The sequence below is a fragment of the Pan troglodytes genome, chromosome 2 (assembly GCF_028858775.2).
Source record: "Pan troglodytes isolate AG18354 chromosome 2, NHGRI_mPanTro3-v2.0_pri, whole genome shotgun sequence".
Classification (NCBI taxonomy): domain Eukaryota; kingdom Metazoa; phylum Chordata; class Mammalia; order Primates; family Hominidae; genus Pan; species Pan troglodytes.
The window spans coordinates 170,780,581-170,797,910 of record NC_086015.1 but is presented as its reverse complement, the minus strand read 5'-3'; the positions used below and the strand labels follow the sequence as shown (position 1 = coordinate 170,797,910).

The window sequence follows — 17,330 nt, the reverse complement described above, 5'->3', positions numbered from 1 at the left end:
GTGAAAATGACCATATTGCCAAAAGCAATCTACAAATTCAGAGCAATTCCTATCAAAATACCACCATTATTCTTCACAAAACTAGAAAAAACAATCCTAAAATTAATATCGAACCAAAAAAGTGCCCACATAGCCAAAGCAAGACTAAGCAAAAAGAACAAATCTGGAGGCATCACATTACCTGATTTCAAACTATACTTTAAGGCCATAGTCACCAAAACAGCATGGTACTTGTATAAAAATAGGCACATAGACCAACAGAACAGAATAGAGAACCCAGAAATAAAGACAAATACTTACAGCCAACTGATCTTCAATTAAGCAAACAAAAACATAAAGTGGGGAAAGAACACCCTATTCAACAAATGGTGCTGGGATAATTGGCAAGCCACATGTAGGAGAATGAAACTGGATTCTCATGTCTCACCTTATACAAAAATCAACTCAAGATGGATCAAAGACTTAAATCTAAGACCTGAAACTATAAAAATTCTAGAACATAACATTGGAAAAACCATTCTAGAGGTTGGCTTAAGCAAGGATTTCATGACCAAGAACCTAAAAGCAAATGCAATAAAAGCAAAGATAAATAGCTGGACTTAATTAAACTAAAGAGCTTTTGCATAACAAAAGGAACAGTCAGCAGAGTAAACAGACAACTCACAGGGTGGGAGAAAATCTTCACACTTTATACACCTGACAAAGGGCTAATGTCCAGAATCTACAATGAACTCAAACAAATTAGCAAGAAAAAAAGAAACAATCCCATCAAAAAGCGGGCTAAGGACATGAATAGAAAATTCTCAAAAGAAGATATACAAATGGCTAACAATCACATGAAAAAATGCTCAATATTACTAATGATCAGGGGAATGCAAATCAAAACCACAATGTGATACCACCTTACTCCTGCAGAATGACCATAATCAAAAAATCAAAAACTAATACATGTTGGCATAGATGTAGTGAAAAGGGGACACTTCTACATTGCTGGTGGGAATGCAAACTAGTACAACCACTATGAAAAACAGTGTGGAGATTCTTTAAAGAACTAAAAGTAAAACTAGCATTTGATCCAGCAATCCCACTACTGGATATCTACCCAGAGGAAAAGAAGTCATTATACCAAAAAGATATTGCCCACGCATGTTTATAGCATCACAATTTGAAATTGTGAAAATGTGGAAGTCACCCAAATGCCCATCAACCAACAAGTGGATAAAGAAACTGTGGTGTATATATATACATGTATATACATATATATACGTATATATATACATGTATATACATATATATACGTATATATATACATGTATATACATATATATATGTATATATACAATAGAATACTACTCAGCCATAAAAAGGAATGAATTAATGATATTTGCAGCAACCTCAATGTAACTGGAGACTATTATTCTAAGTGAAGTAACTCAGGAATAGAAAACCAAACATCGTATTTCTCACTCATAAGTGGAAGCTAAGTTATGAGGATGCAAAGGCATAAGAATGATACAATGAACTTTGGGGACTCAGGGAAAAGTAGTGGGAAGGGGTTGAGGAATAAAAGACTATAAATTGGGTTCAGTGTATATTGCTCAGGTGATGGGTGCACCAAAATCTCACAAATCACCACTAAAAAACGTACTCATGTAACCAAATACCACCTCTTTCCAAAAAACCTATGGAAATTAAAAAAAATTTTTTTAATTTAGTGGTGAGTGCTTAGAATAATGTTTGGCATGGAACAGACACTTAATAAACATTTGTTGACTGAACAAATACCTGGTGCTGCTTTATATGGTATACATCTTTAATATGTATTTATTAATGAGTAGATCAATGGGTGGAAGGATGGATGGACCTATTTCTCCCAGTGGCTTACAACTCATCATTTGACATTCATTTTCAGGATCTGGAAACAAATACTCACCAATGACTTAAGGGTAGTAAACCTTGGGTCAGTGAAATGCTAACCCACTGCCAACCTTTGACAGAGGAGAAAATACCCAGACCAAGTTGGATTGTCCTCTCTCAGTAGGGTTAAACTGGGACTTTTATCTTGTCTTGGTCAAGTTCTTATTTGCAGAGTACGAGAAAAGAAAGTATTTCTTTCCTCATTTCATTATGAAATATGCTATTGGAAAGAGGGCACAAAAATATAAACAACATTTCTAAGGGTTGGCAGATTTTGAAAAATAAAATGTCTGCTTTAGAAATATATTTTTCCTCCAGAAAGTATGTAATATTTAGGCTTATTATTAATAGAACTATACTTTAGCAACTAATTGATAAGTCTTAAGAAGAATAATACCCCACCTTTATTAGGGTCTTCAGTACAGGCAACCTCCTACTTTGTTGATGGGAATGTAAATTTATTTAACCTTTTAGAAGAGAATTTGGCAAAATATATAAAAACAACTTTCAGGACATGTAAATTCTTTGATTCAGTAATTATGCTTCTAGAGAATTTCCCTTAGGAAATAATTGGACATCTTAGCAATGATGTGTATGTAGGAATATATATATGTTGCTGGGTTGTTTATATAAAACTGTAAAGCCTTGGGAATAATTGAAATTTTTAATAATGGGGTTATAAATAATTGTATGTCTTCTCTATAAAATATTGTGCAGCCATTAAAAATTGTAATAAAGACCAATATATATTATAAGAGGCATAGCTTTATGGTATGATATAAGTGGAAAAAGCAACATAGAAAGATACGTATGTACATCATGACACTATTTTGTAAATAATAACTGGTCATTTCTGTTTCTGCCTAGAAATAAATCTGAAAGGCTGATGGCATTATAAATGATTTTAATTTTTAACTTATCTTCATTTTCTATAATAAGCATGGATTCTTTTGTGCAACAAATAAATATTTGTAAAAGTATGTTGACACACTCACATGTTGCCAATGGCACACGATCTCTTCTTAATGACAAAAATGCCTGTCAAGTTTCAAGGTTTTTTTTTAAAGTTTTGCACTTAGGGTTAGAGCTCAGTTTTCATATAAGTTATGGTTAAATCCAAATCTTACAAAGCTCAGAGCTAAAGGAAATTTTAGAGTTTATGCTTTTTCTAAATAGACAGGCAGCTCACTAGAACTGACTGTAACTGCAAAACATGCTTTTTAGGCAAAAGGAAATGATTTTCAGAATATTCTTTGAAAAGAATTCAGGAAGACAGGAACATTTTCAAAAGGTCTAAAGTTGTGCCTAGTAATATAATCAGCTGGACATTCTGAGTATATTAGCTTTCTGGCTCTTGCAACAACAATTGTAGACAATTTAATAACTGGTTATTTTCTTAGCAGTTAAATAGATGTAGCAAAATAAATGTACAAACATTGTACTAGGAAGAGCTGAATGAGATTATGTTATCTAATGGCTCATATACTTTTCACCTTTATTAGAAGAGGAGTTCTAACAGAGGCATGAGTACTAATTATTACCTCAAAAAGACCATATAGATAATATAGATTAATAAGAATCAAAGGACATATCTTTAAAACACTACTAAGCAGTTTTTATTTGAAAGTCTACATTTGAATGGGAACACATTGTTTACTGGAATAATAAAGGTTTTATTAAAGCCGTAGTAATTAAACTTTTCATTGAAGGAAATGAGAATTATTTTATGCTCTACGTTTTATAATGAAGTAAAATTTCCAAAATTCCCAGTATTTCCCTATCTATATTAAGTGTATGCTTGTGAATTCATACTGTTGTACATGTGTCAACAATAATTAATGCTTGAATAGAGTTGCCTAATGTAAAGAAGATGGCCTTCATACAGATTATCTTATTGGTACTTCATGCAAACCCTGAGAGAGGTCATGACTGGCTTAAGGGCATACAAATGTTATGTGTCAAACCCAGGCATAAAACCCAGACATTAACTAAATTAGCACTAATTTAAAGATGTGTGTCTATGTATGCATATGTGTGTATATCCCTAAAGACAGCTCAATGGTAAATTATTTCGCCATTCAGTATTGAATCTAATGCAAACTAAGAGTTTGTAGCAACTAAATGATGCTATATGCAAGTTCATTTTTTAGATTGAAAGGTTATCTTTGCTTTCTTTCTGTGGAATTACTTTCTGCCAAGTCCAGGATGGGGATATTTGGCTCACAGAGCAGAACTACCAGTGGCTAAAGACAAGACAGAAGCTGGGATTACTCACATGGATGAAATGTCGCTCTTGTATATGTGAAAGAGCCATGGTTCTGGGAACAGGTAAACTTTACTTTCACCAGGCTCACTTAAGACAGCTTTCTATTTGTGCCTTTGAGGAAGAGCAGCTGAAACAGTTTGAATAGTTGTTTCTTTTTAAGACAAAAACTAGCATCTGCTGCTATGATGGTAATAGTCATAGAAGCAGAGGATTTCAGACCATTCTGCTGGTACAGTCTCCTGAAACCTATTCTCTGGGTCCCTAAGAAATCTCTAAGAACTATCTAGTTAGCAACTAGCCACCCTGGTAGAGATCACTAATATTAATAATTATGAACACCTCCAAAACCTTACACACACACACACACACACACACTCACACACACACACACACACACACACACACGAGTTTGGCTAAATTCTCAGAAAACTGTCATTGCTGACATGATGACTCAATTTATAATTCTTCTATTCTTTAAACCCTTTAGCAAGGCATTGACATTTATTGAGTATAAATGTGCCATCCACACATTAAATTATCCCATGTGCCATGTGTACATTAAATTATGAATAGATCCTCATAACAGCACTAGGAATTTGTTATTATTATTCCTATTTAGAGGTGCCATAATTGGGGCTAAGACTTAGAGCTCCACCTTCTTCACTACCACACAATTTCCCAAACACAGTGTATGATATATATAGTAGGATGAGATGAATGAATTAATTCTAGTTCCAGAGGGTGGGAGTCACTGATAAAGCAAGAATTAATTGTGTGGTAAAAGTTAATGCATTTGTGCTTTTAAGCTTGTATAAAAGATCAATTACCTTAATTGTACATTTAACTAATTTATTCAAGTTGGCATATGATAGAATTAATAACGTATTAATCAAAACATCATGCTTCTTGAAAAAAGTTAGGATTTTTTAGTAAAAACAAACTACTAGATTTTAACTGGAGGTATGGCAAAAACATAGTTTCATTTTCAAACTTAACAAGCTAATGGGTGAACAATTGGTAACAGAACTGCCAGGGATATCATACAATTGTACTTTTTGGGTCAAATTTCATAACCTAGGCATATTTCTTGTCTCTTTCCCCAGTGGATATTGGTATTATCAATGTGTAGAAAAGTATGTAGTTCATTGCTTATATCACTTTGGAAAAGAAAATTTGTCATTTACAATTTGTTTCTAATACTACATTCTTAAATGTAAAAAAGAAGTTGTTTTGATATTTGTCTGAGTAGTTTCTTGTTCTTAGAAATAAAAAATAAACTACCAGCTCATAGGAAGAAAATATAGAGATCCTGCTTTTAAATGTTGTTTTATTGACGAGACAATCTAAGAGATTGATTGATGCCATTATGTAATAGTTTAAAATAAAAATCAACATTGACTTAGTTTTCAGAAATAGTTTGCAGTTTTGACACAGATGGAGCACTTTTAGGACCAGGTTTCTTTCTCTACCCTTAAAATCTGGATCACTAAAAAATGTCCAGCTATCTAAACATTTAATAACTGAACAAAGATAAGAATAATTAACTCCTGGCTGGTTCAAAGGGCTCGATATCAATTATTTTTCAGAAAGTTATTTTAATTAGTTAAGTGCCCGGACTAACCTCCATTAAACTAACCTCTGTTATTTCAGCTAATCTTCATAACAATTTTCTTGCAACTTATACTGCTTTACCTACTTTACAGATGTGAAATTATGGCTTAGCAGTGAAGTACCTTGCCAGTAGTTCTCACAATCTCTGGTGGAACCAGGCTTAAACCTACATTGGTTTGACCTGCTCCACAATATGCTGACTCTAGTGCTTCTTCCAGGCCTGACTCTCGCTTCGATGTGGTGGGAAAAGTTTATTCTCTCATAATGAATCTCACTGAACTAAACAGCCCATCAACATGAAGCTAAATATTTGCTTGAAATACAGTTAATCTTCATTATTTGTGAGTTTTATACTTACAAATTTGCCTACTTCCTAAAATTTATTCATCCCCAAATCAATACTCGTGGCACTTCAATGGTCCTCAGACATGTGCACAGTGGCAAAAAATTTGAGTCTCCCAATGTGTACATTCCAAGCAGAATCAAACAAGGCAACACTCTGCTTTCTTGTTTCAGCTCTCATATTGTAAACAAGCATCCTTTTTGACATCTCTTTTTTAAATTATTTATTTATTTTTTACCATATGGCAATTTCTTTTTTCTTTTTTTATTCATTACACTTTAAGTTCTAGGGTACATGTGCACAACGTGCAGGTTTGATATGTAGGTATACATGTGCCATGTTGGTTTGCTGCACCCATCAACTCATCATTTACATTAGGTTATTTCTCCTAACGCTATCCCTCCCCCAGCTCCCCACCCCCTGACAGGCCCCGGTGTGTGATGTTCCCCACCCTGTGTCCAAGTGATCTCATTGTTTTTAACATCTCTTTAGTGCCACGTTTTTCACATGTTGTGCTTATTGTTGCGGATTTCACTGTTTAAAATGGCCCCCAAGTGTGGTGGTGGAGTGCTGGCTAGCGTTCCTAAGCCTAAGAAGGCTGTGATATGTCTTACTGAGAAGATACACATGTTAGCTTCATTCAGGCACGAGTTGTGATGCTGTTGGCTATGAATTTAATTGTGATTAATTAACAATATATTAAATAAGATGTCTTTCAACAGAAACACACATAAAACAAAATTATGCAGTGAGCAGTTGTGCAGAGGTTTGCAGAAACTTAACCCTGTGTTTCCCGTAGAAGCAATGGTTCAGTATCTGCTAATTTAGTGTTCTCAGAGAGTTTACAGAATATAGCTACCACGAACAGCAAGAACCAATTGCATGTGGCTTCACTGTTCTTTGTAATGGCATATGTATAGAAGTTAAATTATTGCCCTTTGATTAAAGTTTCACCATGGGGTAATTTGACTGGCTTCACTAAGCACTCTTCAGGGATTCACTCAATTTTCATCAACCACTTGACAGGCATACCTCGGAGATATTGTGGATTTGGTTCCAGACCACTGCAGTAAAGTGGGTATCAGGATAAAGTGAGTCACACACATTTCTTGGTTTCCTAGAGCAAATAAAAGATAAATATTTAAGCTATACTGTAGGGTATTAAATGTCCAATAGCACATATCTAAAAAACTGTACATATCTTAATTAAAAAATACTTTATTGCTAAAAAATATTAACAATCATCTGAGCCTTTGGCAAGAGGTAATGTTTTTGTTAGTGAAGGGTCTTGCTTTGATGTTGATGTCTTCTGACTGATCAGGGTGGTGGTTGCTGACGATTGAGACGGCTGTGGCAATTTTGTTAAAGAAGATAACAGTGAAGTTTCCCACATTGATGGATTCTTCCTTTCATGAAAGATTTCTCTGTAGCATGAGATCTATTTCACAGTGTTTTACTCACAATAGAATTTCTTTCAAAATTGAAGTCAATACTCTCAAAACTTGCCACTGCTTTATCAACTAAGTTTATTTAATCGTCTACATCTTTGTTGTCATTCAACCATGTTTATAGCATCTTCAACGGGAATAGATTCCATCTCAAGAAACAACTTTCTTTGCTCATCTATAAGAAGCAACCCCACATCCATTTAAGTTTGATCATGAGATTGCAGCAATTCAGTCACATCTTCAGGCTCCACTTCTAATTCAAGTTCTCTTGTCATTTCTACCACATCCGCAGTTACTTTCTTCATCTAAGTTTTGAACCCCTCAAAGTCTTCCATGAGGGTTGGAATCAACTTTTTCCCAAACTCCTGTTAATTTTGACATTTTGACTTCCTCCCATGAATTATGAATATTCTTAATGGCATCTAAAATGATGCCATTCTAATGAATCCTTTCCAAAAGGTTTTTAATTTACTTTGCTCACATCCACCAGAGGAATCACTGTCTATGGCAGCTATACCATATAAAAGATATTTTTTAAATAATCAGAATTGAAGGTTGGAAGTTATTCTTAATCTATGGGCTGCAGAATGTACACTGTGTTAGCAGGCATAAAAACAATATTAATCCCCTTGTACATCTCCGTTGGAGCTCTTGAGCCACCAGGGACATGGTGGAGCAGTACCCTTTTAAAAGGAATATTTTTTCAAAGCAGTATGTCTTAGCAGTGGGCTTCAGTAAACCACGCTGTATATTCAGTAAACCATATATATTCAATAAACCATGCTGTAAACAGATGTGCTGTAATTCAGGCTTTGTTATTTCACTTATAGAGCACAGAAACAGGATCTTGCTCTGTTGCCCAGGCTGGAGTGCAGTGGCACAATCATAGCTCACTGCAGCCTCTATCTCCCAGGCTTAAGTGACACCCCTACCTCAGCTTCCCAAGTAACTAAGACTACAGGCTCACGATGCCCAACTCATTTCTTTAATTTTTTGTAAAGATGGAGTCTCACTATGTTGCTCAGTCTTTTCTCAAACTCTGGGCTCAAGCAATCCTCCCCTTCAGTCTCCCAAAGTTCTGGGATTATAGGCATGAGCCACTGCGCCCAGCCAGATTTAGCATAATTCTAAAAGCCTCAGAGATTTTTGGGAATAATAAATGAGCATTGGTTTCAGCTTAAACTCACCAGTTACCTCAGCCCCTAACAAGAGAGTCAGTCTGCCATTTGAAGCTTTGAAGCCAGGCATGACTTTTTCTCTCAGCTACGAAAGTCCTAAATGGCATCTTCTTCCAAATAGGGCTGTTTCATTTATATTGAAAACGTATTGTTTAGCGTAGCCACCTTCATCAGTTATCTTAGCTAGAGATTATAGATAACTTGCTACAGCTTCCACATCAGCAGTTTCTGCTTCATGTTGCACTTTTATGTTGTGGAGATGACTTCTTTTCTTCAAACCTCATGAATCAATCTCTGCTAGCTTTCAGCTTTTCATCTGAAAGTTCCTTACCTCTCTCTGCCTTCAAAAAATTAAGGGAAGTTAGGGCCTTGCTCTGTATTAGGTTTTGGCTTAAAGGAATGTTGTGCCTGGTTTGATCTTCTGTCCAGACCACTAAAACTTTCTTCACAGCAGCAGTAAGGCTGTCTAACTTTCATATCATTAACATGTTCAAAGGAATAGCACTTTTCCTTCAAGAACTTTTCCTTTACATTCATAACTTGGCTGTTTTGTGCAAGAAGCCTAGTTTTCAGCCTCTCTCAGCTTTTGACATGCATTCCCCATTAAGCCTAACCATTTTTAGCTTTTGATTTAAAGTGAGAGATGTGAAACTCTGACTTTACTTAAACATTTGGAGGCCATTATAGGGTTATTAGTTGGCTTAATTTCAATATTTTTGTGTCTCAAAAAATAGGGAGGCCCAAAGAAAGGGAGAGGGAAAGCAGAATGACTGATTGGTGCAGCAATCAGAACATACACAACACTCATGAATTAAGTTTGCTGTCGGGGGGGAGGAGCCAAGATGGCCAAATAGGAACAGCTCCAGTCTACAGCTCCCAGCGTGAGCGACGCAGAAGACGGGTGATTTCTGCATTTCCATCTGAGGTACCGGGTGCATCTCACTAGGGAGTGCCAGACAGTGGGCGCAGGCCAGTGGGTGCGCGCACCGTGCGCGGGCCGAAGCAGGGCGAGGCATTGCCTCACCTGGGAAGCGCAAGGGGTCAGGGAGTTCCCTTTCCGAGTCAAAGAAAAGGGTGACGGACGCACCTGGAAAATCGGGTCACTCCCACCCGAATATTGCGCTTTTCAGACCGGCTTAAAAAACAGCGCACCACGAGTCTATATCCCACACCTGGCTCGGAGGGTCCTACGCCCACGGAATCTCGCTGATTGCTAGCACAGCAGTCTGAGATCAAACTGCAAGGCGGCAGCGAGGCTGGGGGAGGGGCGCCCGCCATTGCCCAGGCTTGCTTGGGTAAACAAAGCAGCAGGGAAGCTCGAACTGGGTGGAGCCCACCACAGCTCAAGGAGGCCTGCCTGCCTCTGTAGGCTCCACCTCTGGGGGCAGGGCACAGACAAACAAAAAGACAGCAGTAACCTCTGCAGACTTAAGTGTCCCTGTCTGGCAGCTTTGAAGAGAGCAGTGGTTCTCCCAGCACGCAGCTGGAGATCTGAGAACGGGCAGACTGCCTCCTCAAGTGGGTCCCTGACCCCTGACCCCCGAGCAGCCTAACTGGGAGGCACCCCCCAGCAGGGGCACACTGTCACCTCACACGGCAGGGTATTCCAACAGACCTGCAGCTGAGGGTCCTGTCTGTTAGAAGGAAAACTAACAAACAGAAAGGACATCCACACCGAAAACCCATCTGTACATCACCATCATCAAAGACCAAAAGTAGATAAAACCACAAAGATGGGGAAAAAACAGAACAGAAAAACTGGAAACTCTAAAACGCAGAGCGCCTCTCCTCCTCCAAAGGAACGCAGTTCCTCACCAGCAACGGAACAAAGCTGGATGGAGAATGACTTTTACGAGCTGAGAGAAGAAGGCTTCAGACGATCAAATTACTCTGAGCTATGGGAGGACATTCAAACCAAAGGCAAACAAGTTGAAAACTTTGAAAAAAATTTAGAAGAATGTATAACTAGAATAACCAATACAGAGAAGTGCTTAAAGGAGCTGATGGAGCTGAAAACCAAGGCTCGAGAACTACGTGAAGAATGCAGAAGCCTCAGGAGCCGATGCGATCAACTGGAAGAAAGGGTATCAGCAATGGAAGATGAAATGAATGAAATGAAGCGAGAAGGGAAGGTTAGAGAAAAAAGAATAAAAAGAAATGAGCAAAGCCTCCAAGAAATATGGGACTATGTGAAAAGACCAAATCTACGTCTGATTGGTGTACCTGAAAGTGATGGGGAGAATGGAACCAAGTTGGAAAACACTCTGCAGGATATTATCCAGGAGAACTTCCCCAATCTAGCAAGGCAGGCCAACGTTCAGATTCAGGAAATACAGAGAACGCCACAAAGATACTCCTCAAGAAGAGCAACTCCAAGACACATAATTGTCAGATTCACCAAAGTTGAAATGAAGGAAAAAATGTTAAGGGCAGTCAGAGAGAAAGGTCGGGTTACCCTCAAAGGGAAGCCCATCAGACTAACAGCGGATCTCTCGGCAGAAACCCTACAAGCCAGAAGAGAGTGGGGGCCAATATTCAACATTCTTAAAGAAAAGAATTTTCAACCCAGAATTTCATATCCAGCCAAACTAAGCTTCATAAGTGAAGGAGAAATAAAATACTTCACAGACAAGCAAATGCTGAGAGATTTTGTCACCACTAGGCCTGCCCCAAAAGAGCTCCTGAAGGAAGCGCTAAACATGGAAAGGAACAACCGGTACCAGCCGCTGCAAAATCATGCCAAAATGTAAAGACCATCGAGACTAGGAAGAAACTGCATCAACTAACGAGCAAAATCACCAGCTAACATCATAATGACAGGATCAAATTCACACATAACAATATTAACTTTAAATGTAAATGGACTAAATGCTCCAATTAAAAGACACAGACTGGCAAATTGGATAAAGAGTCAAGACCCATCAGTGTGCTGTATTCAGGAAACCCATCTCATGTGCAGAGACACACATAGGCTCAAAATAAAAGGATGGAGGAAGATCTAACAAGCAAATGGAAAACAAAAAAAGGCAGGGGTTGCAATCCTAGTCTCTGATAAAACAGACTTTAAACCAACAAAGATCAAAAGAGACAAAGAAGGCCATTACATAATGGTAAAGGGATCAATTCAACAAGAAGAGCTAACTATCCTAAATATATATGCACCCAATACAGGAGCACCCAGATTCATAAAGCAAGTCCTGAGTGACCTACAAAGAGACTTAGACTCCCACACATTAATAATGGGACACTTTAACACCCCACTGTCAACATTAGACAGATCAACGAGACAGAAAGTCAACAAGGATACCCAGGAATTGAACTCAGCTCTGCACCAAGTGGACCTAATAGACATCTACAGAACTCTCCACCCCAAATCAACAGAATATACATTTTTTTTCAGCACCACACCACACCTATTCCAAAATTGACCACATAGTTGGAAGTAAAGCTCTCCTCAGCAACTGTGAAAGAACAGAAATTATAACAAACTATCTCTCAGACCACAGTGCAATCAAACTAGAACTCAGGATTAAGAATCTCACTCAAAGCCGCACAACTACATGGAAACTGAACAACCTGCTCCTGAATGACTACTGGATACATAACGAAATGAAGGCAGAAATAAAGATGTTCTTTGAAACCAATGAGAACAAAGACACAACATACCAGAATCTCTGGGATGCATTCAAAGCAGTGTGTAGAGAGAAATTTATAGCACTAAATGCCCACAAGAGAAAGCAGGAAAGATCCAAAATTGACACCCTAACATCACAATTAAAAGAACTGGAAAAGCAAGAGAAAACACATTCAAAAGCTAGCAGAAGGCAAGAAATAACTAAAATCAGAGCAGAACTGAAGGAAATAGAGACACAAAAAACCCTTCAAAAAATCAATGAATCCAGGAGCTGGTTTTTTGAAAGGATCAACAAAATTGATAGACCACTAGCAAGACTAATAAAGAAAAAAAGAGAGAAGAATCAAATAGACACAATAAAAAATGATAAAGGGGATATCACCACTGATCCCACAGAAATACAAACTACCATCAGAGAATACTACAAACATCTCTATGCAAATAAACTAGAAAATCTAGAAGAAATGGATAAATTCCTGGACACATACACTCTCCCAAGACTAAACCAGGAAGAAGTTGAATCTCTGAATAGACCAATATCAGGAGCTGAAATTGTGGCAATAATCGATAGTTTGCCAACCAAAAAGAGTCCAGGACCAGATGGATTCACAGCTGAATTCTACCAGAGGTACAAGGAGGAACTGGTACCATTCCTTCTGAAACTATTCCAATCAATAGAAAAAGAGGGAATCTTCCCTAACTCATTTTATGAGGCCAGCATCATTCTGATACCAAAGCCGGGCAGAGACACAACCAAAAAAGAGAATTTTAGACCAATATCCTTGATGAACATTGATGCAAAAATCCTCAATAAAATACTGGCAAAACGAATCCAGCAGCACATCAAAAAGCTTATCCACGATGATCAAGTGGGCTTCATCCCTGGGATGCAAGGCTGGTTCAATATATGCAAATCAATAAATGTAATCCAGCATATAAACAGAGCCAAAGACAAAAACCACATGATTATCTCAATAGATGCAGAAAAGGCCTTTGACAAAATTCAACAACCCTTCATGCTAAAAACTCTCAATAAATTAGGTATTGATGGGACGTATTTCAAAATAATAAGAGCTATCTATGACAAACCCACAGCCAATATCATACTGAATGGGCAAAAACTGGAAGCATTCCCTTTGAAAACTGGCACAAGACAGGGATGCCCTCTCTCACCACTCCTAGTCAACATAGTGTTGGAAGTTCTGGCCAGGGCAATTAGGCAGGAGAAGGAAATAAAGGGTATTCAATTAGGAAAAGAGGAAGTCAAATTGTCCCTGTTTGCAGACGACATGATTGTATATCTAGAAAACCCCATTGTCTCAGCCCATAATCTCCTTAAGCTGATAAGCAACTTCAGCAAAGTCTCAGGATACAAAATCAATGTACAAAAATCACAAGCATTCTTATACACCAACAACAGACAAACAGAGCCAAATCGTGAGTGAACTCCCATTCACAATTGCTTCAAAGAGAATAAAATACCTAGGAATCCAACTTACAAGGGATGTGAAGGACCTCTTCAAGGAGAACTACAAGCCACTGCTCAAGGAAATAAAAGAGGATACAAACAAATGGAAGAACATTCCATGCTCATGGGTAGGAAGAATCAATATCGTGAAAATGGCCATACTGCCCAAGGTAATTTACAGATTCAATGCCATCTCCATAAAGCTACCAATGACTTTCCTCACAGAATTGGAAAAAACTACTTTAAAGTTCATATGGAACCAAAAAAGAGCCCGCATCGCCAAGTCAATCCTAAGCCAAAAGAACAAAGCTGGAGGCATCACACTACCTGACTTCAAACTATACTACAAGGCTACAGTAACCAAAACAGCATGGTACTGGTACCAAAACAGAGATATAGATCAATGGAACAGAACAGAGCCCTCAGAAATAACGCCGCATATCTACAACTATTTGATCTTTGACAAACCTGAGAAAAACAAGCAATGGGGAAAGGATTCCCTATTTAATAAATGGTGCTGGGAAAACTGGCTAGCCAGATGTAGAAAGCTGAAACTGGATCCCTTCCTTACACCTTATACAAAAATCAATTCAAGATAGATTAAAGATTTAAACGTTAGACCTAAAACCATAAAAACACTAGAAGAAAACCTAGGCATTACCATTCAGGACATGGGCATGGGCAAGGACTTCAAGTCCAAAACACCAAAAGCAATGGCAACAAAAGCCAAAATTGACAAATGGGATCTAATTAAACTAAAGAGCTTCTGCACAGCAAAAGAAACTACCATCAGAGTGAACAGGCAACCTACAAAATGGGAGAAAATTTTCGCAACCTACTCATCTGACAAAGGGCTAATATCCAGAATCTACAATGAACTCAAACAAATTTACAAGAAAAAAACAAACAACCCCATCAAAAAGTGGGCGAAGGACATGAACAGACACTTCTCAAAAGAAGACATTTATGCAGCCAAGAAACACATGAAAAAATGCTCATCATCACTGGCCATCAGAGAAATGCAAATCAAAACCACAGTGAGATACCATCTCACACCAGTTAGAATGGCAATCATTAAAAAGTCAGGAAACAACAGGTGCTGGAGAGGATGTGGAGAAATAGGAACACTTTTACACTGTTGGTGGGACTGTAAACTAGTTCAACCATTGTGGAAGTCAGTGTGGCGATTCCTCAGGGATCTAGAACTAGAAATACCATTTGACCCAGCCATCCCATTACTGGGTATATACCCAAAGGACTATAAATCATGCTGCTATAAAGACACATGCACACGTATGTTTATTGCAGCATTATTCACAATAGCAAAGACTTGGAACCAACCCAAATGTCCAACTATGATAGACTGGATTAAGAAAATGTGGCACATATACACCATGGAATACTATGCAGCCATAAAAAATGATGAGTTTGTGTCCTTTGTAGGGACATGGATGAAATTGCAAATCATCATTCTCAGTAAACTGTCACAAGAACAAAAAACCAAACACCGCATATTCTCACTCATAGGTGGGAATTGAACAATGAGATCACATGGACACAGGAAGGGGAATATCACACTCTGGGGACTGTGGTGGGGTTGGGGGAGAGGGGAGGGATAGCATTGGGAGATATACCTAATGCTAGATGACGAGTTAGTGGGTGCAGCGCACCAGCATGGCACATGTATACATATGTAACTAACCTGCACAATGTGCACATGTACCCTAAATCTTAAAGTATAAAAAAAAAAAAAAAAGTTTTCTGTCTTGTATGGGTGTGGTTCATGGTGCCCCAAAACAATTACAGTAGTAACATCAAAGATTACTGATCACAGATCACCATAACAGATATAATAATAATAATAATAAAGTTTTAAATATTATAAGAATTACCAAAATGTGACACAGGGATACAAAGTAGGGATGCTATTGAAAAAATGGCACTGATAGACTTGCAAGGTTGCCACAAACCTTCAGTTTGTAAAAATCACAACATCGGCAAAGTACAATAAAGCAAAATGCAACAAAAGGAGATATGCCTGTATTAATTTCCTATTGCTGCTGTAACTAATTACCAAAAACCATGACTTAAAACACACAAATATATTAATATAGAGTTCTGGAGTTCAGAAGCCCCAAATGGGTTTTACAGGGATAAAATCAAGTTGTCAGGATTGTCTTTCTTCTGCAGGTTCTAGGGGAGAACCTTTCCTTGCCTTTTCTAGCTTAAATAGAGGTAACCTGAATTCTTTGGCTCGCAGCCTCACATCATTCCATGCTTCTATCATCACATATTCTCCTGCCTTACTCTTCCCGATATAAGGACTTTTGTGATTGACTTTTTGTGATTGAGAATGTCAGTTTCTAGTCCTGTCAGTTACTTGCTCCCCAGCTTAAGTTCACTTGAGTATATTACTGTTATGAAGCAAAAAATATTTTTCTTTTCATGTTGGCAGAATTGCTGATCAAATTCACCTTTGTGGGTAGCACAGTTCTCTCATGCACATGATGATTTCACTGTTGTCTCATTATTGTTTTTGGATTCCTGTTTCTAGTCCCCAGAGCCAAGGAAAATCATTTGTATGTCCAGAGAAGACTTCACGCAGAAGATGACAGAGATTGTTGGTTGGGGCACGAAGGAAGAATACGGGGAGCTCTTTGACAAAGTGGATGTGGCCCAAGATGGCTTCATTAATTGGGACAAGCTGACTTCATTTATACTGCTAGAGCTTTATGAGCAAGATGAACGAGCAAAGGCAACTGTGGTGCCCCAGTGGAAGGACCTTGAATTCCTCCCAGTAAAACACAAGGAAACCATTCAAAAAGTAATTTTCTTAAAAAATTCAAGTCATTATCTGACAATTAGTAAAGAAGGTTTATTGGCAATCTGGGGAGAGCATTTAAAGCTGCAAGAAACATTCCCCATCACTTCAGATGCCACTAAGCTCAAACACCTGTGGGTGACAAGTCTGGTTTCTCTGGAAAATGTAAACAAGGTACAGACTCTTTATAAAAAAATGTACTGCTTGTAAAAGAGGAAAAAGTTATGGGGCAGGGCTCCTGGCTAGCAGTAACAGAAAGCTGCATTACTCTTGGTGGCTTTCTCCTGACCTGGAGGGAGAACAGGTAGTGCCAGCTGTTTTCTTGGGTGCCTTGTAATGACACTGTGGCTGATGACTCAGATTCCTGGCTCTGTTTTCAATGAGGCCATGCTTCATTATTAGCTTATAAGGACTTTACTCCTGTATAGTTTACAGCAGGATTGTGGATCCATATGTGGAGCTGAGAGGCTATTATAGTGCCTGGCAAGATTCAATGCAATTAAGGGGAACTGCTTATCTAATTTTGATCACTGTACTAGTCAGTGTCTTCATTCTAATAGATAGGGCCCACTCAGTCTAAACATCTTCATATACCAATACCTCTCAGAAAGATAACATACTGTAAGTAAAATAATTTTGATGGG

General features: G+C 38.0%; 1 protein-coding gene across 5 annotated transcripts in view; it reads left to right on the top strand.

Annotated features, from left to right (window-relative positions):
• Positions 1-17,330, top strand: part of WDR49 (WD repeat domain 49) — a 211,639-nt gene that overhangs the window by 45,860 nt on the left and 148,449 nt on the right. For 4 of the 5 annotated variants that reach the window (XM_016942258.4, XM_016942259.4, XM_009446787.5 and 1 more), the window contains one exon: positions 16,420-16,860. In XM_016942258.4, the coding sequence (XP_016797747.2) occupies positions 16,420-16,860 (441 nt within the window). Of the gene's footprint in view, positions 1-1,330; positions 4,246-16,419; positions 16,861-17,330 lie in introns of those variants that run through there. The other variant, XM_009446788.5, reaches the window with a different exon arrangement.